The 26,378-nt window shown below is 37.6% G+C and overlaps 1 protein-coding gene across 2 annotated transcripts in view; it reads left to right on the top strand.

Moving 5' to 3' along the window:
- Positions 1-26,378, top strand: part of CNTNAP5 (contactin associated protein family member 5) — a 757,303-nt gene that overhangs the window by 151,344 nt on the left and 579,581 nt on the right. The window contains exons 2-3 of one of the 2 annotated variants that reach the window (XM_058548783.1): positions 5,821-5,904; positions 19,694-19,798. In XM_058548783.1, the coding sequence (XP_058404766.1) occupies positions 19,732-19,798 (67 nt within the window). In that variant the 5' untranslated portion in view covers positions 5,821-5,904; positions 19,694-19,731. The remainder of the gene's footprint in view (positions 1-5,820; positions 5,905-19,693; positions 19,799-26,378) is intronic. The other variant, XM_058548782.1, reaches the window with a different exon arrangement.

Here is a 26,378-nt window from a genome sequence, read left to right as displayed (position 1 = left end):
CATAAAGATATTCTCTTATATTGTTTTCTAAAAATTATTTAGTTTTGCCTTTTAAATTAAGGCTTTAATGTATTTGGAATGTATTTTTTGTGTATGGAGTGAGTAGACGTGTGTCCAATTTTGTGTATTTCCACGTGGATATTTTTCAGCACCATTAGTTGTTAAAGTGTATTCTTTCCCTAATGATCCATAGCACCAATTCTATAACAAATCAAGTTTCCATATATTTCTGGAGCTGTGTCAGGATGATTGAATGATTGATTGATTGATGATTTATTTATTTATTTTTGCATTGGAATATTCTAGATCATACCAGTACACTCCCTTAATTACTACAGATTTTTAGTAATTCTTTATATACCATGACAATTCCACTCATTATTTTATTTTTCTTCTTTGGGAATATCTTGTATATTCTTGGGTCTTTATTATTCTAAATAACTTCAGTGTCAGCTTGTCAGAGTCAAAAAAGGAAGGAAGAAAGGAAGACAGACAGAAGGGAAAGGAATTCAGACGTGGGGTTTGGATTAATGTTTCCATAAATTTATATATCTATTTAGGGAGAATTACAAACACCAATTTTACAACATTGAGTCCTCCTATTCAGAAATAATGAATTTCTCTCCATTATTTGGGTCTTTTAAAATGTCTTTCAGACATATATTTTATAGTTTTCTCACATATTTTGTTAGATTTATTCTAAGATTCTAAAAACTGCTATAAACTTTCTGTTTTTAAAATCATATTTTCAATTATTTGCAGCTGGTGCATATAAACATTATTGATTTTTGTACATTGATTTTATTTCTAGCAACTTGATGAATGCTCTTATTAATTCTAATAGTTTCTATATAGATTGTTTAGGATTTTCTAAGCATACAATCATATTACCAGCAGGTAATGAGAGTTATCCTTCCTCCTTTCCAATGATCAAAAATTTTCTTTCTTTTTCTTGCCACACTATGTTCCCTAGGGTTTGTGTGGAGTAAGAATTGTTCATGATGGGCGTATTTGTCTTTCTCATGATCCTAGAAGAATGCTTTCAGCAGTTCACCATTAAGGATTGTGTTTGCTCTAGGTTTGGCATAGATAGCCTTCTAAACTAATTTGCTAAAAGTTTTTGTCAAAAATATTCAGATATTTTTATCGGATAATGAATTTTGATATTTTATATCTATTGAATGAATTATATTATTTCCGTCTTTTATATCTTAATTTGGTGAATAATATTAAATACATATCTAATGTGAAACCATTCTGTCATGTTAACTATTGCTGATTCTCTTCAGGATTTACTCAGTTTGATACATTACTAAGCTCTCCTCAGGACTTACCTGACTTGGTCATGCTGATTATCTTCAATACATTGCTGGATCTGTTAAGGATTCTTGTGTCCATGGCAGTGAGAGTGACCTGGAACTTTCTTTCCTTGTCCTCATTGAGTTTTAGTAGTTTCTGTTAGTCTCAGAGTATTAGTTGTGGGGTTACTTCCTCATTTAAGCTCTGGACACATTTATGGAATGCTAGAAGGATTGTTCCTTGAAAGTTCAGTAGAATTCCTCTGTTAAACTCGCTGGTCCTGACACAGACACACGTGCGCACACACACACATATGTTTCTTCTGGAGAGACCACTGATTGGTTAAAATTTTCGCAAATAATTTCCGTTTTATCTAGGTTTTGAAATTTATTGGCATAAAGTTTTTCAGAATATCCTCTTAATAACTTTAAAATACCTACTGCATTTTCAGTTACACTCAATTTTCAAGCCCTAGCTTTATTCAGAGGCTGCAGGCACTTCTGTCCTGTCTTATATTTCTTACCTCTCTACCTAGATCCTGAACTCTTTGTCCAGAGAGACAAATTGTCCACACTCGGACTGCTTCCAATCTGCTTGTCTGACATCTAAATGCTGACTGAAACCTGGATTCCCTGCAGCTTTGCCACCCCCTCCCATGGTGCCCCTTCCCATCCATCCCCGGGAGCAGGGCCATCTTCAGGCTGAATCACCTCTGAGATCCACAAGTCCTCTGAGTCCGCCTCTCTCAGCATCTATTTCATCCACGGGAATAGGTAGTAACATGCTATGTTTCATCTTCTCCCTTTCCTGGGCTGCCCCCATCACGAGTGCTAAGAGTAGACAAGTGTGGCTTAGACATAAAATCAATCCAGCTACTATTCACTTTCTGAGATTCACTCAAATGGCTAGTACCAGGTATGGAACCCTGAGGCTTGTAGAGCTGCCCCACCTACAAGTCACCTCATCTCCTGCTTCCTTCTCAGCCTGGACCACTCTGCTTTCTCATAGTGCCAGCAGTGTCGTCTTGTCTGGAAGCTGTATTGGTCCAATGCCCGGGCTCCTCTGCCCATCCTGGCCTGTAAGTCTTGAGTACCCAAGAAATATCTGAGGATGCCTTGTGGCTCCTTTCCTCATCCAGGTGAGAGAGCTTATCTCCAGCAGAGTTCAGCAGTAGCACTGAATTCCAAGGCTGGAACTGCCTTAGCCTTATCTCTTCTGTTTTCTGCTCCACTGTCTTGGTCATACTCATCAGGGAAATGAGCCCTCCTTGAAGGCCGTCTTTCTCCCCTCTCTTTTTAATTTTCCCTCAGGAGGATCTATTTTCAACTGAGTGACTGAAATCATTCTACGTTCCAGGACTCTACTTCTTCAATGGAGTCTTCCTCCCTTGTCCCAGCTTCTTCTAAGTGTACTAAGACTCTATGTAATTGGGGCCTTCCATCCCCACCAAACTTTCTTCTTGTATTCCTCTCCAGTTTTCCAGCCAAGCTAGACATCTTAAGATGCTATGAACACTCCATGGTCACTTTTTCACTTCCATTAATGTTTATGTTGCTATTGCTCAGGTTGATACTTACTCAAGACATGTTTATTAAGCACCTACAATGTGCCTAGCTCTGTGTTAAGCACTAGAGATACACAGATGAAAAAGAGAGTTGAACCCTTCAGGAAGTTCAGCATGTGGGTGTGGAGACAGACAAGTCCACAGTCATCTCCCGTAGCATGAGTAGCAGTGTGTGTGAGGACAATGGAAAAGAAGAGCAGCCTAGAGGGAGGAGGAGAGTGACGAGAAGATTTCACATCAAATGAGGTCAGGGTGAGACTGAAAATACGGTCTGAAATGAGACTGAAATGAGAAAGAAGATGATAGAAAGCAGGATATTCACATAACATTCCCTCACGTTTACGGTGAGAAACTCAGGGTAGAATCAGAATTATCCTGAAACCTGAGAGGAATTTTGGGCTAATGAAAAGTTAAAGGCTAGCAAAGACTGGAAAAAGATGCTTTAACTATATAATATGCAAACAAATTAGTATCCAGAATATATGATAAACTCCTAAAAACCAATAAGAAAAAACAAGCAACACCATTTTTAAAAAATTGATAAAGAGTATAAACAGGTAATTCATTCAAGAGAAAGTTTAAAGGCCACTACAATATTAAAAAGATATGTTCTCCTACTAGTAATCTGGGAAACATTGTTTATCTGACGGATTGGCAAAGATAAAACATCTACCATATCAAATGTTGAGAAATATGTGGAAGAAATTGAAGTTTTCATATTTCTGGGGGTGGGTGTAACTTGATACAACCACTTTGAAGAATAATATAACAAGTTCTGATAAAAATAAAAATACACATATATTTCAACCCAGAAACCTTACTTCTGGATACACTCACAGGGATGTTTACTGAAATATTATTTGTTAAAGCAAAACAATAAATGCAACTTAAATTCAATGAGAAAGTGGATAACTAAAATGTGGCATAGTCACATGATGAAAAACTAAAACAGAGCTTTGAAAGAATGGGTTAGATTTAGATGTATGAGTGTGGGCAGATCTAAATATCAATTTTGACTGGAAAAAACAAGTTGCAGAATGATGTGCATGTTGTACCATTAATTTAAACTTTAAATACATTAAAAATAATATATTTCATGGCTAAAACATAAAATTTACTGGAAATAAGCATACCAAATTCATGCTTATACTCTGGATGGTGGTAAAAGGCTCCTTTCTGATATCAGTAATGTCTTCCTTCATAAAAATATAAAACAGAAGCAAATATGAAGAGTAGTAAATATTTACTAATTTGGGGTGGTGAGAATTTAGTGTTTATTATATTATTCTCTGTTCTTTTCTGGTTTCTGGTTTATAAAATGATATGAAGGAAGGAAGAAAAGAAGAGAAGGAAAGAGTTGAAAAATCAAAATTTTAGATGAAGCCCAGCATGTTTTGCTTAGCTGGCAAGTCAGTGTGAGCTTAGGGAAATGAGGTCAGAGAGGCATATGAGGGGATGGTGAAGAGTCCAGTGGGCCATACTTAGGAATTGTGATTTTACCCCAAAGGTAATGGGGGCCATTGGCTGCTTTTAAATATGGAAATGACATAATCCAGTTTTTAGGGCTTCTTACATCAGGAGCCATCACTTGGAGAGCGAGACAACGAAAGATGCTGCTTTCTTTGCTGTATTTCACGTAACTTTTCTTTTCTTCCTTTTTTTTTTTTTGTGAGGAAGATCAGCCCTGAGCTAACATCCATGCCGATCCTCCTCCTTTTTTTATTTTTCCCTTTTTCTCCCCAAAGCCCTAGCAGATAGTTGTATGTCACAGTTGCACATCCTTCTAATTGCTGTTCACATAACTTTTAACACTGACTTCTAGTTTTATAGAGTTAAGCTTCATTTTGTTTTATAAAACTCCAAATGACCCTGGAATTCAGAAATTTCTGAGAAAATTTAAATTTGGAAAATGTGCTTCTTTTTCTTTTATTCTTTCCTCTTCTGCTCCCTCCCTTCTTTCCCCTAGCAATCATGTCAAAAAAGTCATTTGCATTACTACTTTTTATTTTCTTTTAAAAGCCAGCTCTTTTACATAAAATTGTGTAATGTTAGTTGCAGTGCTAGGCAAATCAAGAAATAGCTTTTTCTTAAGTTTATGAGAATTAAAAGAAAAAAAGGAGGAAGACCAAATTTTGATAAAAATCCAATGATATTTGCTTAATTTTATGTGAAAAATTTAGCTTGGTCAATATTTAAGTTTTCTCCTCTTCCAATGAATACCTTAGGTCTACATATTTCTGGAAACATCTTTCAGCCCATTTCACCTCCAGAGGGGACCGTATTGAATCTTTTTCATTAGTCATGGAGGAAAGAGTCTAGGCACATGCCTTCCATGGGTTGGCAGCCTGGAGAAATGAAGACTCATATTTCATCCTTCTATGTGACATTGGTGCAAAACAGTGTCTGCTATAATTGTTCTTAAAGATAACTAAATTGGAGTGACAGATTAAAATCCTCAAGGAGAACCTGCCAAAGCCCTTTCTTGAGTATGTGCACTGCTTATAAACCTAGCCAAAAGGACAAAAACAAGATTAAGGTGTAACAATTTACAATAATTATGGAAATTATATTAATCAGTCAACTAATCAGAAGATATTTAACCATCACTGACTTTTGAAAAAGAAAAAGAATGAGCCAATTACTGAATCTTGACAATAAGCCAGGTCTGATATATGTTACCCCAGTTAATTTTCCTCAAAACAGTCACACTCAAAAAGGGTAATTGTCTCATTTTATGTCAAAGAAAACAAAGTTCAGAGAGGTTAAATCGATTACTCAAGGGCATGCATCTGAAACCCTGCTCCTTTTACACTATACCAGCCCCCTATGCCGCTCACCATTCTGGAGTACTTGGCGATTGACTTAAACTTTGGTTTGGATATACTCTGATAGATATTGTAACAATGCTTGGCAGAATGCATGTAGAAATCATTCATGTTTTTTCTAAATGTTCCAAGATTGCAAGATTGGTCAAGAGACTGACAGCAAATGAATCGAATGGACTGAAGTATCCTGGGTCAATTCTGAAGGATGGTAATAAGGTAATTAATGGTAACAGGTGTTGGGCAAATTTAGTGCCAATCCCAGCTCTGTGACCTTGGGCAAGTTGCTTAAATGCTCTGAATCTGTTTCCTTATAAAACCAGGACAATAACGCATAATTATTATTAGGAAGAGTCAATGAGTTAATTTATGTAAATCATCTGTCACAGTGGCCCATTGTCTAAATTCAATAAATGGTGTGTACTACTGTAATGACAGTAGTTATAGCAACTAGAACAGTATACATATGGCGTACATTGCAATACACTTGTGAAAGGACAGGCAACTTTGTCTAAACAATGCCCACACTGATAATCTCCCCTTCTCTTCATCTACCAACCCTTTTTCCTCCACCATGAGGCTGGGACAAATTTACCAAAGTCTCTGTCTGCTACTACAAGAGAGAGTTAGATTCCAGAGCTCTGAGTTGGGCCGGTGAAGGCAGTTACATGAAATAGTAAAATAAGAGAAAGCTAGAAGAGAGAGGCCACCAGTGTTCAGGGCTTTGCTGATCCAAGTGTGGCTCACAAACCAGCAGCATCAGAGATCCAGGAGCTTGATCCTGAATCAGAATCTGCATTTTATCAAAATCTTGTAATTCATACTTTCAGTAAGTTTGAGAAGCACTGTTCCAGAAGTACCCCAGGAAATCAAAAGCAGATGCCTGGACCATAATAGGCAACACAAGCCACCAGGATGTTGGAATGGGCTGAAGTATTACAGGGAAATGACCAAAGTAGGACATTCATCAGGGTCCACCTCCTTTGAAGGCATAGGTACAGCAGGAGAAAAAAAAAAAATACCGTCTAGTTCAAACATCAATAGATATGAAACATGAGCAAACAACTAAACATTTTCAACTTGTAAGTATTCATATAGATTCAGTCCAAGCCTATGTGACAAGTATAATATTTAGTGTCAAATGGCATGCATTCACATCTTCTTACTACACTAAATTTATTTCCCAATTAAAATTCCATTTAAACAAATCAGAATGCCTGCTTAACACATTATACTAACTCTAAGGAACTAGATTCTGTGACCCAATTCATCAAAATGCACTTGAAAAATTCTGTCTGGAACTCTCAGATCAATGCTATGCATTAAGGGTTTTATTTTCTTCCTTCTGTCCTTTGACTCATGACCACTTGAGATAGTGCTAAAGCTGACAGAGAAAGTGAAAATCCTCTGCCTTCTTGCCCGGAGGAAATGCTTGGCAGGAGATTTCCAAGCTGTGCTGTCATCAAATCTAAACTTAACCTTGTTCAGGAAAAGAACCCTTAACTTTCAAACCAACTCCTTGTCAGGCCCATTCAACTTGCAAAGCACAATCTGGGGGGGTGGAGGGAAGGAATTAAAAAAAGCAATGAATACATTTCAGTTTGAGGTTATTGAGACTTGAAATGATGACTTCTCATATTTTGCAAAGACATTAAAGTGAAATGTCTTGGTTCATGGGCACTTACTACTCCCTTCATCTCCATTAATCTTTGCTCACACTTTTGAAATACACCACTTTCTGTCTTCAGCAATAAAATGAAATTTTCCCAGGGTTATAATTGCTTTCCAGTGTGTCTTTTCTCATGTTATTTTATTGCTAAAGATTTCCTCCAAAATGGGAGATATGTAGTCAACACAATACAATGTATTTTCCTGCTATTTTTAATCTGTTCATGCATAATTTGAAGGGTTGGGTATGGGAAAAATGGAAATTGAATTCATCTGACCGTGACAGATTTGCAAACTCTGAATACAACTCAAACTTTATTGATGCTTTTAAATTACAGCACAAAATACCTGGACATGTCCATATAACATTTATAGCATTTTATGTCTTCATAGCTACAGCCAACATTTGCTTAAGAATCACAACTGTAATTCAGGATGAGCGAGAAGAGCATTTTACAAGGAAAAGTAGAACGTGCTGAAGCATTTTGCTTGGAACAAGCTTTTATTTTTAGCTTGTCCCCAAAAAATCATTATCTAGAGGCCTGAAATGTCTAAAAAAAATCATTATATTTGAGTGCCTGGTAGGTCATTTCATAGGGTCCTGCAGGATCATATTTGATGTCAGATGGGTAAGCTCTCTGGACCACAGAAACAATTGGTGGAATGCATCGTCTGATGGACCCTACCCCTTCCTCTCTCTTGTGATAAGCGAATATTCTCTAGAGTACAGAGTTTTAACAAATGGCACACTGCAGTTTGATCCAAGAAATTATATCCAGGATTTTTATTGAGTTATATAAAAGGTAGCATTTCCAAAATTGAAATCTGATAATCTGAGGATCTCAGAATAATTAATATTTATCTGCATGTAATAAATTAAGGTCTTCTCTCTAGTGCCTTAGCTTGGATAAATTTTGTTTGAGTAATAGTGTACAAAAGAATGCCAAAAACAAGAAGGGTCAGATTTAGGACTTAGCCCTGAACTCTGCCTGGTTCCCTCTCTTCCAGTGAGAAAAGTCTTTTTAGAAGAGAATAAACGCCTAAGCCAGAGCCATCCATCATCGATTAAAGGGAACCAGCTGGTAAGTGGGGACCACCCACGCCAGTTTATTGGCATCCCCTGTCCAGTTCCCATCCCTAAAATTTGGACAGCCAGGCCCAGAGAGGCCTAGTGATAAATTAAAGGGGATGGCCACTGGGAGCTGAAAGTTTTCCCTTCACAATTTTAGAATTCAAATATATGCGCTCTCTAAGCAGTATTTCCTCACTCAAAAATCTTTTCAGAGGCCTACAGAAGAATTATAATTATAATGCTACAGTTACCATTAATTGAGCACTTTTTATGTGCCCAGTACTGTTCTCTCTGTGGGTGGGTTGTAACAATCCTCGTTTGTCACAATCCCCCTGTGGAGAGCAGACATCATCGTCTCTATTTTCGAGGAGCAGCGCAGAGAGGGAATGGATTTGCCTGAATTTATCAAGTCAGTCAGTAGAACAAACAAATGTTCCAGCAGAGTGACAGGACCCACAGCTATGATTTCTTCATTCCACTTCCCACTTTCACACTTGTCCTCGCTTGCACACTCATGGGATTTACATAGTCAGGCTCCCCTCCATTTTTCTGGGTTTATCCCTAACACTCTTAGATACTTGGTTTCTTCACTCCCACAATGAGGGGGTGTTTGAGGCTAGAAAAAGTACTTTGGAGAGAAGATGGCTTTGCCTTCCCAGGTAATACCTGTATGATGTTGATAACTGTGGTCCTCGTCCGTTGGATGGTCAATATTATGGCTGTCCTACTTACCTGAGATGTTTTTTTTCAAAGATAAATAAAGAAGGTATTTGGAAATCACACACATATAGAAATAATAATGATGATGTCATCAAAATTTTCCTCAAGCTCTAACAGTCATGATTTTATTCGCCTATGTGACTTGGGCAAACAAGTCTCTTTACTGTTGCCCAGACATTTCCCATTTTAGAAAGCTTCCAGTTCGTACCCAGATTTTTAATCCCAATTGAAGACTGTCTTCCATTTATCTAAAATCCTACTTAACAGATAATTGTTGAGCAACTGATCTGTGATCACCACTGTGAAAGGCAATGAAGATAAGAAGATAAATGAGACATGATCTCTGTCTTCAAAGAGCCTGAGGTCTGATGTGCAACAACATCATCAAAACAAAAGCCCATCACAGTGCTGGGTCTTCCTCCTGGAGTAGAATATAAGACAGAAAGACCTCAAAGGAGGAAGTGGTTCTCCTGGCCTGGAGAGATCAAGGCATGCCTCTGGAAGCATTTACGTCCTGTGTAGTGAGTAGGAGTTGATGGGTGGGCAAGAAGAAAGTGATGTCGGGGGCATTCAGGACAAAGTCAAAAATAAGGAGGCACAGCAAGCCATTGAAGCTGTCAATAAATTGGCAAGTTTGAGCACAGACTGAGAAATAAATAGTGTCAGAAAATAAAATAACCAAGAGTCTGATCGTGAAGGGATATAGAGAGACAAGGAACTAGAATTTTATTCTGAAGGCAGAGGAACTACCTACCTCAGGTCAATGTGATGTGTCTTGTTTCCTGAATGGAGTCCTCATTTCTCATCTCTCTTTGGGCAATTAAGAAGGTATCACTTTATAACATCTTATGACTTGCCATTATATACATATGGTTTTTACTCCCATGACACTACTTATTATATTTATCTGAAAGAAAGATGAGGAGTATTAACTGTCATTTGGAAATCATTTTAATATGTAACCATTCATCATCTCTGTTTTGCTTGATTGAAATTTGTTAATTTTAGAAACTGGTTTGTGAGCTTCCCAGGTCTCTATGATAACAAAATAGAAAATCATGGAAACCAAAAATCTTGAAATTGTTCTTTATTCTTACCTCCCTGTCAATTCACCAAGCAATGATGATTCTTATACAATATAACTAAATTTCCTTACCTTCTCTCCATTCCAAATACCATTGTTTTAGTTCAGGCCTTTGCTATCTCTTTGTATTTTCTCTAGGCCTTAATTGGGTCTTCCTGTCACCAGTCTTCTACCCTCACTACCCTATCCCCATCATTACCGCAGACATGTATGCACACAAACACATGCTCCATTCTCCACACTGAAACACAGCAAACTTTCTAAAATATAAATTGATGTAACTTTCTCACCCAAAGCAGTGTTTCTCAGCTTTTTAAGCAAATGATCTAAAAACACAAATGTGTCAGGTCTTATTTTAAAATGTCAAAAATTTTAAAATATAATCAAATATAAGAACTAGAAAGAAATCCAAACATTTTCTATATAGCCCTGTCCCTTGTAATACTATATAAGAGCTGTGCTTCCTGATCCCTTAAGACTCACCAGTCTATAAACCAGATGGCGTGATGCCTGGCACACTGTGCTTAATAACTATTTACTGAATACAAGAAAAGAATGTGATAAAACTTAGAAAGTATACTGTGTTTGGTCTTTGAGTATAAGTAATGCATAAACAAAATAGCTCTTGCTACAGAATTATCCTGTGAACTCTGAAGAGCTGATAAAGAAGGAGTGTTAAAACCATCTGGATGGGAAAAATGTGAAAGATACAGTAGAGGGTATAAGAAATGTCATTTTCAAGAGCAATGGCTGGAACTGGACATGATAAGCTTGAATCTAAGGAAGAAAGAATGATAGAAAATGAAGGGAACTCACATGTATTCAGTTATGTGCCAATCAGTGGGTTAAATATTTTACATGAATTGGCTCTTTTTGTTCTCATAACAAGGCTGGATATAGTTATTATCCCCATTATACATAGAGAATACTGAGATTAAATAACTTCCCAAAGGACATATAATTAGTAAGCGATAGAGTCAGGATCTGAATTCAGACTGGGCTAGAATCCAATGTCTGGGCTCTTTCCAAATATACTACAGTCTCCAACTGGTCTAGAAAGAAACACAAACACACGCACACACACACAGCTAGATTCTGATCTTGAAGGACTCCTGCTTCTGTGTCTAGGGTGGCATTATTTTCTTATCTACAAAGACCAGTAAATGTCAATATTGGTTCAAATTATCAGTACAAGTTTACCCCATCCACTCATAAATATTTAGTGTTGACCTCATTGGATTGTCCTATCAGCCAGCTGGCCAGTCCCCAACTCAAGCGTATCATCTTTTTAATCAGGCATTTTTCCCAAATTCCAATGAGAAGACTGATGACACAAAGAGATTTTAGAGTTTCCTTTAGGAACTCTATGCCTAGACCCATTAAAGATGAGCGTTTTACTAACGTGTACAGATTGATTGAGCTACACTTCAAGATCATGGTCTCCTGAGTAACCAGGATTTTCAGTGAAATTTAGAGCCACTGAATGCAGGAACATGATTAGCTATTGGAATTTTAGCTCCATTGTATTAAAAAAAGAATAGATATCTACGGAGAAAGGCACAGCTCTAGAAAAGAAATTCTCAATTCTAATGAGCACTGAATTGACAGAAACACTATCTTTACAATTCTTCAGTTGTCTCCTTTCCTTCATTTTAATATTTCATGCATAATCATTTAAACAATACACTTTTTAAGTAAAAATACATCATCTCTACTTTTAACTTTTTAATGCTTTTATAGTATTTTTCCCATTTTCCCAATCTTATTGTTATATACATCACATTCATTCATTTATTTAGCTTTGTTTAAAAACCCAATGAATTGTGAAACTTATTTGGCACTGTACTTTGTAATGCGTGTGTGTGCGGGTGTATATTGTGAGAAGTGTTGATAAGTGGGCATGGGAAGAGGAGTATGGGGGTGTATAGAAACAGATTTAGGGAAATTTTTAAAATAGGTATAATTTTATTTTTTCAAAGATTTGCTTTTTTTCTTATTAGTCTCTTCTAAAACCCTCCAAAGTAATCCAACCACCACTCTCAGCTTCTCATATTTCAGAAATTTCTAATCCTTTTCATCTGTGAATCTTACCTTTTCTACTCATCAAAGATTTCGTGCCTTCTAGACAATCCAGTTAAGCTGTGAGGGACCATTCATCATCCTGAGGGTTTAATAGCTTTAGCATTCTTGAATTGAGACACTGTCAGAATGATGCTTTTGGAGAGCATAGTCCTAGGCCTCTGACTGAAGCTGATCCCGACAACCGGCCCCTGACTCCTGCCCTCTGCTTGTTGGACCCCACTTTCTGACTCTTTGACCAGCCTGTGACCCCATCAATGACACCCTGGCCTCATGCTCACCTTAGACCTGCTATATGCTAAGAACTCTTTGTTCTTTTGTCTTCATGATGCTACCTCTGGAAGCCAAATTTAAGGCTGACATATCTCGTAAGTCTTGGTAAGGACACATGTTGAAAGCAGGGTTTTAGAAAGGATGGTTTAACGAGAACAGAGCCCAGTGATAAATGGAGAAGACTGTTGTAAAAATCATAACATGATATTTGAAAAGCCTGAATTAGGATCAAGTAGTGAGCAACGGAGAGAAAAAAAAAGTGGCTATGAATCTGAGAGATCTTTCTAAACAATATCAATAAAATGATATGACTCGTATCTTTCATTCTGTAACTCAAGAAAGATTTATTGAACATATACATAATCACACATACTAAGTACTATGATTAAAAACAAATCCTTCCTCAACATGATGCTTTATATTCCCACATAATTAGTACATCATATGCCTCACATATGAGGGGCTTAAGAAACTTTTGCTAAATGAGATTAAGTCACTGATAAATTTAAGGGTAGAAACGAAAAAAATAATAAAACAGTCAATTGTGAACCCAAATTCCTAACTTGAGAATCGAAAAAAAAAAAAATCATCAGTGACATTATGGGGAGAAAGAGGGGTAATCTGAGAGGAAAGTAATTTACGGAAGCATATTTTGGAGCCATTGAGTTTGGGCTAAATTGTGGGACATCTATGCACAGATATTCTTAAAAGTCCGAGAAGGAAAGAGCTAAACTCACATAAGATAATCAAGTGGGAGTCTGGCCTTGGCAGTCTATGATGCATTCCTGCCACCATTTCAGGGATTGGAAGTAGGTTTTCAGACAGACGATGTACAAAGAGTCACATTGACCTTGGTTCGAAGCCCAGTTTAGGCACTGATAGAGTGTGAAATGGACGAAGACACTTGTAGTTTACTCATCCATACAATATGGATGATGGTCTCCCCCTTGCTGTGCTGCAGTGACTGCTGACAACCTAGACAGCAGAGATGCTCAAAGAATTATGGCTGCTGCTGCTGCCTCGTTATTGTGCTTACTGGGTTTGATTGTGATGTAGTCCTAGCAAGCCACTTATAAGTGAAGGTCAGTGCCTCCAAATCAAATCTTTCCTAAAATCTTGAATAGAAGGGTTGAAAAACCTGGAAGGAATCCCAGCCCATTTGTTAATCCCTAGTTGGGACAAGCCCCTCTTCTGGATGTTCTTGCAGTCTGCCGCACCCTCATTTGTCCATCGCCAGTCACTCCTGCAGTACAAGGAGTAGGGTGTGCATCTCCACCATGTTTGAGGAATCGCTTTACTATCTTTAAAGCCTGATAGGAACTCTTACATCTAGAATGTGCTCCATTAAAGTTTGTTGATTGAACAAATGAACAATAACCCCTGCCATTTACAGCTGAGGAATCTGAAACACAGAAAGGTAAAATGAGAACACACTCACAGCAAAGGTAGAAGAAGGTCCAGGATGCCTGGATCCCAAGCAAAATGTCTGCTGCATGTAATTGGTTATAAATGTTAGGAGCTTTTAAAAAAAATATATATATATATGAATTATCTTTCAACCCAAAGTAGATCTTGGCTTCTTGAGCTCCGAGTCTATGTCTTTGACTTGAATTCTGTCTTCCCACAGCAAAGGGCACAACCGTGTGTATCTAGCAGCTGATCAAAAACGAAGCACTGCATTAAGTTGGAGATGAATATCAGGATAGAGAAGGTTTAACCTTCTTTTCATGACTCATTTTGGAGAGCTATGTTTCTTGATCTGCTCATTATGAAGTAATTTATCTTTTAGGATTCCATAGTGGAAAACAGGGACGGGGTCAGATTCAAGAGTAATATTAGAGTATTTATTTTTGTTGTTACCTAAGTGAAATTACAGGTAACAAGGGGAAAGATAAATGAAGCTAAAAGCATGAGTTGTCACTTCTAAGCACTGTTGTTGGCACTACACAAAATGCATGCTTTATGTCTTTTAAACAAAGTAGGCCATTAAATGCGCAATGCTAAGAGGAATTTTATCTCACCTATAAATACAAGTGAATCTTTTAAGCTCCAAATCCCCATAGACAATTTACTGTGGTAATCGAGGTGATACTCACAATTTAACTTCAGGACCATCTGTAACTCTATTGGTATTTTAATACTAATGAATAAAAATATACGTTGGCAACAAAAAATGTTACTTAAAGTAGAATCATCTTAAAGAGTCAATGATAATTTCTAAGAATCTGTGTAAATATCATATTTACTCAGAATTCTCTTTTGTGCCTTCACCTTTTAATTAATGTGAAAGAAGACCTTTAGTATTTAACTGCTCATATATATTGAGAAACAAATTATCCCCACTTCTTCAGATTGAAAATATAAAATAAAATGCCTAACTTGAGTATCCATACAAATATTAGTAAGGAAACAAATGTTTTCTTTTTTCTTTATCTCTTCTATTTCATCCTTCTTTTATTTTTTTCTTTTCTGTTTTTTTTTTTTTTTTTTTGGTAGGTAGGAGAGAGTGTTAAGAGATAAGGAAGGCAAGAAAAATAAAGAAATTCAAAGCTTTTTGAAAATTATAGACTGCTCTTCTTTAATGTTTTCCTGTTATCTAAAAAATAAAACTATGCCCTTCCTTTTGTAGAAAAAAGTTTATCCATTAAAACAAATACTGTGAAGAATAACATAATTAATGGTTACCAGACTTACTCACAGGTGGCAGGTAAATGACCTACTAGTCACCATTAGGGAGTGAAGAAACCTGAGTTTCAGTCCAGGCTAGTCCACTAATTAACCGAATAATCCTGGGCAGTCCTGTCCTCTCCCTAAACCCTGAGGTCCTCATCTGTAAAGTGAAGAGCTTGAATTCTACAATTTCAGAATCTCCTCCTGGTTTTGATATCGTCTTAGTCTATGAGTGTAGGCTAAGTCCTTTGCATGTAGGACTGGGTTGTTCAACAGAACTGCGTGGAAAGAGCAGAGGTGCTTTTCGTTGTATCCATAGGTGTAGTTTTTTCTCTGCCTGTGGGTGAGGTGGGGTAGGAGGTGGTCTTTATGTTATAAAGGAAAACAACAAAGATGGCAGTAAAGCTATTTGTTGAAGATAATGGAGAATAATAAATCACAGGTGAATAGGGATTTCCATTTTTTTAAATAGCCTTTTAATTTCATCTGATTTTTGCAGCAAATCTTTTAGAGAAAATGCCCATGAATAAGCTTTTAAGAAGATATTTTGAAAATATGTTACTATGCCAATGCATCCATAAGCACAGTTTTTTCTGGAAGAATGATTCTTGGGAAAATCATTATAGTCTCTCTCAAGTTGTGTGTCCCTTTGGAAGCCTAACTTTTAATCCCTCAATAATTTTTTCCTAAACTTCAAACATCCCTCCCCCTACCCGAGTTTCTTCACTCTTTCCTCTTTCCTTATGTAAATACAGATAAACATCCACACACACTTTTGGAGGAATCCACTGATGGATTTAGCGTTGTGCAGACGCACTGTCAGAAGGCTGTGATGTGAGTGGGAGCCTAAAATTTAACAACAACATGGGTTTGCTTATTTAAAGCCTGCAGGAATGGTGGAGCAGATGGTGCTTCGTTTCTTTCCTTCCCATCCATGTGTTTGGTGTGATGTCAGCCCAGTCTCCCAAGGCTGCCAGTGTGCAGAGCGGGAGGACTGCCCGGTGAGATGTTGTCCTCACTCTCCCATGTCTTCACTCCTTTGTTTCCCCTCCACTTCATGTGCTCCTTCTCAGCCGGTCAATTGTAAACCTTTGGTGCAAAAGAGCTATCAGTGACACCAATTGTTGCACAGGTTTTGTGACATAGAAATGAGACCACAGAAAAAAATTGTTGAAATGATTGCTCTCAGTTGCAGCAGATATTACAGACAATTCTTATTCTGCTTCCTGTTCTAATTCTGTGCTTTATCATTTAAAGGAGGACTCTTTCCGTCTATTCTCACTCCACCTTTAAAATGATTCTATAGCTAGATATGGCAGAGATGACTCTATTTTGCAGATAATGGAGACAAAGCTTAGTGCATTTGGATGTGCTATCTGTTGTCACCATGGCAAGAGAAGAAACCAATCCAGAATGGGGATCTCCTAGCTCTAGGCCTCCCAACGCTTTCCACTATCCCAGGCTGTTGCAAATCATGAATTAAAAAACAAAACAAAACAAAACAAAACAATTATTGTTCTCATTTATGCAAGATCATTTCTCCTCTGCTTTAAGAATAGGACACATGTCTAAAAATTACACACATTTTGGGTTTAAAATGGTTATATGGACAAATTCTTAATTCACAATGACTAGGGGTAATTTGATTAGATGCTTGGTCTATTCTCAATTTAAGTGATGTTCTTAGGTTTGTTCATGTGATAAAGAGATGACAGAGGAAACTACCTGTTGCTGGGAAGGAGAGCCGTCTTTCCTCCTTTCCGATTTGAAATTTCCCCATTCTTATCACTTTCAGGGATAGGCGAGCAAAATTCAGACATGTTCTCTAAAAGCCGCAGTTACAGTGTACAGTGGACAATGTACGATTTACAGTGGACCCATAAAGAAAAGGATCTGAAGAATCTCCTAGGACCTTTCCATCAGCACAGATTGTTTTTAATAAATTTACCAGTTTCCAAAGTGGGAGCATTGATCTCACAAACTGAGATGCAAGGAAGGCACATTTCAGAAGAGGAAATGGGCAGTGGGTGAAACGGCAGCTGGTGTCATGAGGCCACTGGGCCTTAGAGGCTTGCTTCTCCCTGAGGCCAGTGCCTTATGAAGAAGGGGACTGCATCGGGCTGGAGGAGATGAAAAGGTCACTTGCCTGGACCTCTGGACAGTTAGGTAGCCATTTTATTGGCTTGGATGTGACCTTAGTGAAACTCTCCTAAACTTCCTCATCAGTTTATTTATTTGTTTACATCTTTATATTTTCAATGATCTCAGCTCCTTGAGGTCTGAGACTCAATTTTACTCAAATCTATCCCCAATGCCTATCCAAGGTCAAGTAGGACCTTATAAATATTTATTGGAGTGAATTAAATTGAAATGATTAGGTTACTTCTATTTCTACTTAAGGAAAAAATAGGGTTAGGGACACAGTATTCAAAAATGTCATCAGTGACACATGAGAAGAACCTAATAAATATGGTAGCATAGTCTTATACATGTTATATATTTAAGAAATACACAAATACTATAATAAATATGGTACTTTACTTTCAAAAAGATCTTCAGTTTGCTTGGAGAAGTGAGTGTCAGAAGGGTTGTGAGTTACTGGGACGTGTTGGAAGGACTGTTTTCTGAAATTGGAGGATAGTTGTAACCACAGACGTGGATAGGTAAGCTCATAGCTGTGAAGTGTGATAGTATGTGGTGTTTGATGTGTGTGTCTGTATATGTGTATGGCTTATTCCTGTGGGGCTCAATTCAGTTGGGTTCAATTTTCTGCATTCATCTGATATGTCCTGATGATAAAACAGGTATAAGCTAATGTAAGATTTGCATTATGTTCAAATTGCTCCCTAATATATAAATATCATAACAAGTTTGCATTTCCAAGAAAGCGGTTGACAGCGTCTGTGTACCTCTTCTCCCCTGCATCTTATTCCAGGAGTAAAGTGGCCCTGAGCTCTGCTTTCTATTTGCGGAATGACCATAACTGCTGAGGTGCCCGTGCTGTGATTTTTATGTTATTTCTTTTCAGCGAAGAACTGGCTCTGTTTTGTGTGTGTCAAATACCTCAAAATATTTTTCAAACATTTGTGTTTGGGAAAAACACGAAATACGCTTTGCCAGTTGATTTTTTTTAACGCAATTAACAAACAAAAATTTAACCCTTATGTTTCACATTAATTTTCCTGCAATTAGATGAAATACTGCTCTCTAAGAATTTGCTGGATAAACAAGCAGCCTCGTAATCCTATGTACATTTTCTTTTAAAAAATGTCAAATCAACCCTTCCTGAGAGCCCTTAATACCATGAAGTTTACCTTCAAACTGAATGATGCATTTCAATTTTGTTTTGAGTGAGACATGTCTTGATTTCATGAAGTCATTTTGCAATGTCCTACAAGATCAATTGTGTACAAAATGGAAAAATAAGAAAAGTGTTGGTACTGTTATGTAGACTAATTGATTCCTTCCTTTCTTCCCTGTTTTCTTCTTTTCCTCCCTCCTTCATTCCTTTTCTCATCATGCCATTTTTCCAACAAACTTTATTGAAGGCCTATTATGTAGCAGATTCATTGCTAAGGTCCCACAGAGAGTGTGTCACTTAGTAGAAGATGCAAACAAATAAATGAATGATTACAGAACGTTTAGATGACCAATACGCTATCTGAAGAGCAGGCTCAACATGAGATTGGATGGTTAGGGCGTCAGTGTAATCTGGAGGAACATATCTATGTTGTCAAGACCACACCTCTGCCCATGGCCCCACCTTGTTCCACATTTGGACAACTCCAAAGAAGCTTGAGAAAGCATACCTACCACATTAGAGACAGCTGGAAGGGTAGCTACTGAAGTGAATGTCATATTCAAGATTGTACAAGATCGAGGACTATTTTCTATTACTTCATGGAATAGAAATGAGTTATTAGAACTAGTAACTCATTTTCCAGACTTTTACACAATTGAAAGGAGACATTCTGAATTATTCTATCCCTCTAGCACAACTATACAAGAGTCCCGAGGACTGAAAATGGGAGAGTAGTTAAACAATATTTCCCCTTTAATAATCTCCTTTCTTATAGAATAAGTTCAAAAGCCATAACTTGAAGCTTTGATTAAAAGTGATTGATTAAAGGAAAGGATGGGTAGCTGGGCATTTGAGTTAGGCAAATCTGGGTGAGAATTCTGGCCACACTATTTTCTAGTGTGGTGACTTTGGGCAAACTACTTAACATCTCTGAACTTCAGTTTCTACAACTGGGAAAGAAACTTATACCTGTCTTTCAGGGTGTTGTGAGGAGGAGATGAAATAGCACATGGAAACAAGTGGTACTGGCCTTGTTTAGAGCAGGTAGTTAATAAATGATGGTGGTTAATGCCATGATCCCTCTCTTTATGGAATATCTCTTGCTGATAGAATTTGCTCTCTCTCTCTCCTATCATTTTAGACAACTGTGATGACCCGTTAGCATCCCTGCTCTCTCCAATGGCTTTTTCCAGTTCCTCAGACCTCACTGGTACTCACAGCCCCGCTCAACTCAACCGAAAAGTTGGTGAGTAGGATGAACAAAATTCTAAGGTCAAGTGCTGTATAAGCATGCAGTGGATATGAGGAAGAAAGCGAACAACTCCATGCACTGGGGTCCTATTCAAGATGGGGAGAGGGAAGTCACAATGGAATGAAACCATATTTCGCAGCACATAATGGATATTTACATCGTGCTGAGTCTTGTTCCTCCAACGCACCTGACTCTTCTTGATGATCATAAGACGCCTTTGTGAAAACACGTTTTTAAAAATATTTGCATTATTATTTTTTGTGTGTGTGAGGAGACCAGCCTTGTGCTAACATCTGCCAATCCTCCTCTTTTTCTGCTGAGGAAGACTGGCCCTGGGCTAACATCTGCGCCCATCTTCCTCCACTTTATATAGGACGCCGCCACAGCATGCCCTGACAAGTGGTGTGTCAGAGTGCACCCGGGATCCCAACCGGCAAACTCCGGGCCGCTGCAGCGGAGCGCGCACACTTAACTGCTTGTGCCACTGGGTGGCCCCAATATTTGCATTATTTTTATTTTTCATATATCTAATATAAATAGCTATCAAAATATATTATTATTATAGTGTGTTTATAATAAGCGTGAATGAAATCTACCAAGATTTTCCTTTAATAACTTTTTTACAATGAAATAGCTGTTGCTAATTTAAAACAATATATAAAATACTATTAAGTAAAAATAAGCAAATACAAATAATGTGTAATCTAACAAGCTAGAGAGATCATGGTTAAATGTCAGGTGTGTATCTTTACCACATGTGATAGAGGTGAGGACAGACACCCTTAACTAAACTCTTATGTGAAATGCCTTTAACAAATATGATATTGGGTATCTAAATAGATATATTTTTAATCAGATTTGGATGTCGACTTTTATTATATATATATATAGACACACATATTATATATAGGTGTATAGTTGATTTAAAAATTTTTTTAAAGTGTATTTAAATATCTGATGATGATTGTGTATTTGTGTATCTAATGAATGTTATAAACTCAAGTTCAGAAAAAGAATTTTGTATGCAATTTCAAGCGGTACACTGATCTATTAGAGGTCATATTAATTACTCTTGATTATATTTTTCCATACATATGAGGCCAGTCACATTAGTAAGTTTTCCGATATAGAACTATCTTTGCATTCTGGAATAAGTTCCAATTGGTTGTTACAATATTTATATTGTTTTCATAAAGTGCAGAATGATTAATTTGTTAACATTTTAATTTATAGTTTTGATTCTCCATTAATAGTGAGATTGATTTGTAATTTTTGTTTGTATGTTTGTTGTTTATTTAATACTACATTTCACAGTTTTCCTATTATAATGGGATCAGTAATTTAAAAGTTAGCAATTCTAGGGTTTTGTTGAGACAGAAGTTTAGAACGTTATTCTAAGGAAAAAGAGTGATCAAAGACCAGCAGGAAAATATTAATAACAATTTTGTACTAACACTGTCCTTTGCTGAATACTCTGTGCCAAAAATTTTATAAAGCATTTTACCTATTTTATGATATTTAGTCTTCAAAAAGATATTCTAAGGTAAGCATTATTACCTTTTACCTTCAAGTAGGGCTCCTGAGGCTTAGAGAAGTTGCATAACTTGTCTAAAATCACACAGTTAAGAAGGCGGAAATGCTTGAATTCAAATCTAAGTAATCTGAATTCAGGTTTTGCTCCTAACCACCGCATCAGCAAGTTCATTCACTAACACAGGTTGAAGAGGGGTATATTACAAAGAAAAGAGACTTGGAAATTAATCAGCCAGAGTTCAAACACTGGCTACAGCATTTACCTGCAAGCTCGGTGAGTGTCTGCAAGTCACTTATCTGCTCCCAACCTCTATGTTTATCTGTAAAGTTAACCAGTAATGCCTCCCTTGCAGCATTACGTGCAGACTGAGACCAGAGTTGCACGTTGAAAAGATTCTTCTCACTGCAGGGTAGAGAATTAGACTGGAGCAGGGGTGTCCACTTGTCATTTCAGGAAGAAACACAGGTTGGCAGATTTTAATACGGTCTCCAACAGAGCATCCAGAGCCAGAGTTTTTGTCAATCCTATCCAATTGTGTGGGGGCAGAAAGTCGTTAGTACCTAGTGGCTCCTAGGCAGTTTCTGGGGAAGCTGTGAGTCTGATCAGAGGCCAGCTCCTCCTCTAATGCACAGATATTGACAGGGCACAGATGTTTGTGCTCCAATTTATTATAGTTGTCCCGCTCATTGAGGACTCTGGGTACCTGAGCCCAAGGCTAGCATGAATGTATGCAGAGAGAAGGTCGACCTCTCTTCCTTCTTCCAGCTAGAGTTTAGATGAGGAAGGCCATGCAGGAGATACAGTCACAAAGTTGGGATGCTTCAGCCTAGAACTCATTCTCTAGTACAGCTCCCAAGGCTGACAGCCTCCCCTTCATTCACCGGGCCCAACCATTGCCCTTGGGAGGAATCAAACACAGGCTCAAGGAGATATTAAATCACTAGTTCTCAACCCAGTGCTCTACATTTGAATCACCTGGAAAGCTTTACAAGTAGCAATGCCTGAGCCCATCTCCCAGATATTCTGAATTGTCTGAAATGGGACCCACGTAAGGATATTGATGAAGTAAAGAAATACAAGACTTCCAGGTGATTCTAAAACGCACAAGAATTGCAAACCACTAAATTGGATGAATTCACGAATAACAAATTCTTCCACTAATATTTATTGAGCACTATGTGCCAGGCACTGTGCTAGAACCCTGGCACATGGTTGGTAAAAATAGGCACACACCCTATTCATAAAGAGTTTACATGGATAATGCAAATTACCATATAATTAATTATTGGCTAACATTTGTTTAGTGACTATTTTAATATGATTTTGTTTTATATATATACAATATAAATAATGTGAATGTGTATTTGTACATATATATAGTAGGATATAAGAGATAGTCAAATATATACATATGGTTGGATATATACAGAGTCAGAGTAGTATATATATGGAGGTGGATATATACAGGGTTGGATATATATGCACATCTATATGTAATAGGATACACACACACACAGACATATATATATATGGATGTATGCAGTAATATATATGTGTACATATACATACATATTTAATATATATACAGAATACATACATATATGGTATATATTTTAATAAAAAATATTATCATTTAATGTAATTAAAAACAGATTTTGTCAAATGAGTGGATACACAAATACATAAAATTTAGAAAGTTAAGGAGAAAACTGAAATTTTTCATTTCATTAGAAATATCAGTATAAAGTAATGATTTATTTTTCTTCTTCTAAAATTAAGCTTATGTCATGTCAATTTAGATAAAATCCAAATTGTAAAATCCTGGCCGTCCATAAAACTAAGTCCCCCTCACTTAAATGGCCTAGAAATAATTATAGCCCTGTCTAATGAACATTCATTTTCTATGAGTCTTCCTTTAAAAGTTCTCTTTTATTTTAAAAGAGGAAAGACGTCAAATATACCAAAAAAGAGCAAACTGTTCCACGTGGTTGAAATCTAGGATACTCTCAGATGCACACGGAGATTTCAAAGAACATCTTGGTTTTAATTTGAATTCTCCATATAGTGTTTTAAATAGCAAGTTCACAGCCAGATACTAAATAATTGGTACTCAGCACTGTCGTTATCAGGTTCGGCTCCTCCCTGAATGGTGGCATTGTGTGTCTAGGAGTTTATGCTGTTCCTGTTATCAATTTATGGCCACCAACATAGGACTAAAAATCATCACAACAAAATACTTAGCGCTTACTAAGAGCCCTCACTGTTGTAAGCCTTAAGGTACATCAACTCAAACCTCACAATTACTCTCCATGTAGGTATTATTGGTGTCTCTGTTTCATAGGTAAAAAATGCCGTGGCACAGAGAGGAAAGGAAAAAATATTAGAATAAAATTTCTAGGTAGATACAAAACTAGTTAATGTCCTACAGGATAATAAAATTTGAGGATTATAACTTCTCTATTGGACAAAAATTTATAAGTTAACATATAACTCTACAATACCTAAGGTCTAATCAAACACTGAATAGCATAACCAAATGGCAGGTACATTCTTCTAGAGAATTAAATAATCATCGAGTGGGCTTGTTAAAAATTGCCCCAGGATGATGTTGAAAGGACATACAGTAGCCTGTTTTGATTTCCAAATTTTGGATAGTTTTTTCTCAACACAATCTGTTCATTCATTCATTCACTTATTACAGTGTCTCATGAATTTCTTCTACTCTGCATTACTTAGCCTTCTACACACTTGTTAAGAAATTTCCTGGTACTCCACCCAAGATGAAAGCCAAATTGTAAAACCCTTGACTTCCATAAAACTAAGTACCCCTCACTAAATTGAATGTGCTCAATGGCCTTCTTGCGGCTCATCACTGCTGAACTAGTTCACAAGGATGATCTTCCCTGCAAGTCCTTGGGCACCATTTAAATTTGCTGACTCCCCTGGGAATCACTTAGATCTTTGACATACGTTGAACACAGGTAATTAAGGACCACTTTACCTCCAGTGTGCTCAGAACTCAAATGTACATCTCTCTCTCCCACACCCAGGAAGGAAGGGTGCGCAGCTGGTGAGTTTGTGCTGTCAGAAGCAGGGGTCAATTCAAAAGTTGAAAAGAATATAGGAAAGGTGTGCTGACGAGCACTCTCAGACTCTGAGTAAAGCAAGTGTGATGAGTTCTGTCAGTGACAAACTCATCTTTCTGAGAGAAAACACTCCCTTGGAAACAACCTTTGACCTGAGGCACTGCTGTGGCAGCCAGGGTCTGGGTGATCCACCGAACAAGGTGAGGACTAGATTGTCAAAGCTCGTGTAGAGTCCTCACCCTGGTCCCTCATCTACGGAAGGGATTTGCCATATGGAAATTTTGTTCTCTCACTTCCACACACTCCTCAGTCCCCATTTCATCCACACACAAAGAAATAAAAAGCAAGGAAGAGAACGAATTACTTTTGAAAAAATGACAAAATACCTTAAACGGGGTGTCAGATCAGCATTATCTTAGGTTGCTAACTAAATCCATATAAGTGTGGCTTAGGAGGGATCTGATTTTGTCAAATGTGATTTGTTTTGTGGCTCGAAAGCTTTTGATCTGGGCATTAAAGTTCACTGGGCTGTGAGAAGCACTTACTGTCAGCAGGAAGTGTGGGAGCTGGTGGCACAGCGTGAAGCCATGGAGCTGTGGGTTAGACCTGCTCAAAAGTGAGGGGAAGATTATAAGTTACTTTATCTGATTAAAAGTCAAATAGGAACAGACATCTTTGGCCCCATGAGAGGAGAGGTTTGTAATTGTTTTTCCCATCATTTTTTTCCCCAAATACAGTTTTGCAAACAATTAAATTTACCATTTGTTCCTTGAAATTTTAATCCTTCTTTCTCACACAATATATTTTTGAGTTGCTTGCCTGTGTATGTTGAGATTGTGTGTTTCTAGCATGATGGTTTTGTTGCCATGGAGAATTTGATTTTTTTATGTCAAGACATTTTCAGCGTCTGGGCTCATGAAGGAATGAAGAAGCTTAAAACCCCTGCCTCCCTTTGGCACAGAATCCATGCACACTTTCTCCCCCCTTGGGCAGCACTGGTTGCAAAAAGCTAAGGACCCACAAAGGTCTTTGGAAGTTGGTTTTCAGTTCGATGTCATTGGTCCCTCCATGAGGAGATGTGGATTGGAAACAGTTCAGGAATCAGAGTTCTCACAATTAGCATGATATCAGCTGTCTAGGGACTTGTTCCAGATAGCTAGGTGACAATCCTGAGGATCTAATTTCACAGGCTGCGCTACAATGCCTGCTTGCAAAAGGTAGCGCCAGTCTCCCATCTGGATTGATTGAGCCAGATGTGATGTGGATATAATCTTATCTGTTTTAAAAAGACAGTGAGCAGTACAGAAATCTGTCACTGGATTCCCTCTTGTCCCCTTGAAGGGCTCTGTCCTTTTCAGCACCTTTTCTTTCTTTTGTCCTGTCCTAGCTATTCAGGCATGGCAGGCATCAGGTCCTATGCTTCCCTTTGTTACCTTATACTGCCCTTCACTACTAGAGGTGTAGACTCTGGGTGGAAGCGTGGTCATCACCTGGGAGCTTGCTAGAAATGCAGAACCTCAGCCTCTGCCGCGGAACTTCCAGATTAGAACCTGTGTTGTAACAACTGTTGCATTGCACATTCGAATTTGAGAGGCACTATTCTAGAGCATCGCTGAGTCTTCTGCTCCTTCACTCCTCACCTCCATGCCTTTTTCACTCTGGATCTCAGGGGTAAGGGAAAACTGTAGGAAATCAAAGTTGGCTAAGTTATCATGAATAAGGAATTGTGCGAGAAACTAGAAACCTAAGCTTTATCTTTATCATCATGTCAATACTCTAAGATAGTTGGTATTCACATTTTTAAAGATGAGGAAATACACTCAGAGAGGTCAAGTCACTGACCTAAGGATACACAGCTAATTATTGGTATGACTTGGATTTGAATCTAATTCTGTCTACCCCATGTTAACTCCTATCTTTATTCACGTAGATCTGAGATCTTAATCTGAGTAAA

Source organism: Diceros bicornis, chromosome 10 (assembly GCF_020826845.1).
Source record: "Diceros bicornis minor isolate mBicDic1 chromosome 10, mDicBic1.mat.cur, whole genome shotgun sequence".
In the NCBI taxonomy this organism is placed as follows: domain Eukaryota; kingdom Metazoa; phylum Chordata; class Mammalia; order Perissodactyla; family Rhinocerotidae; genus Diceros; species Diceros bicornis.
Note: the sequence above shows the minus strand (reverse complement) of the source record. Positions and strands in the feature narration are given on the sequence as shown.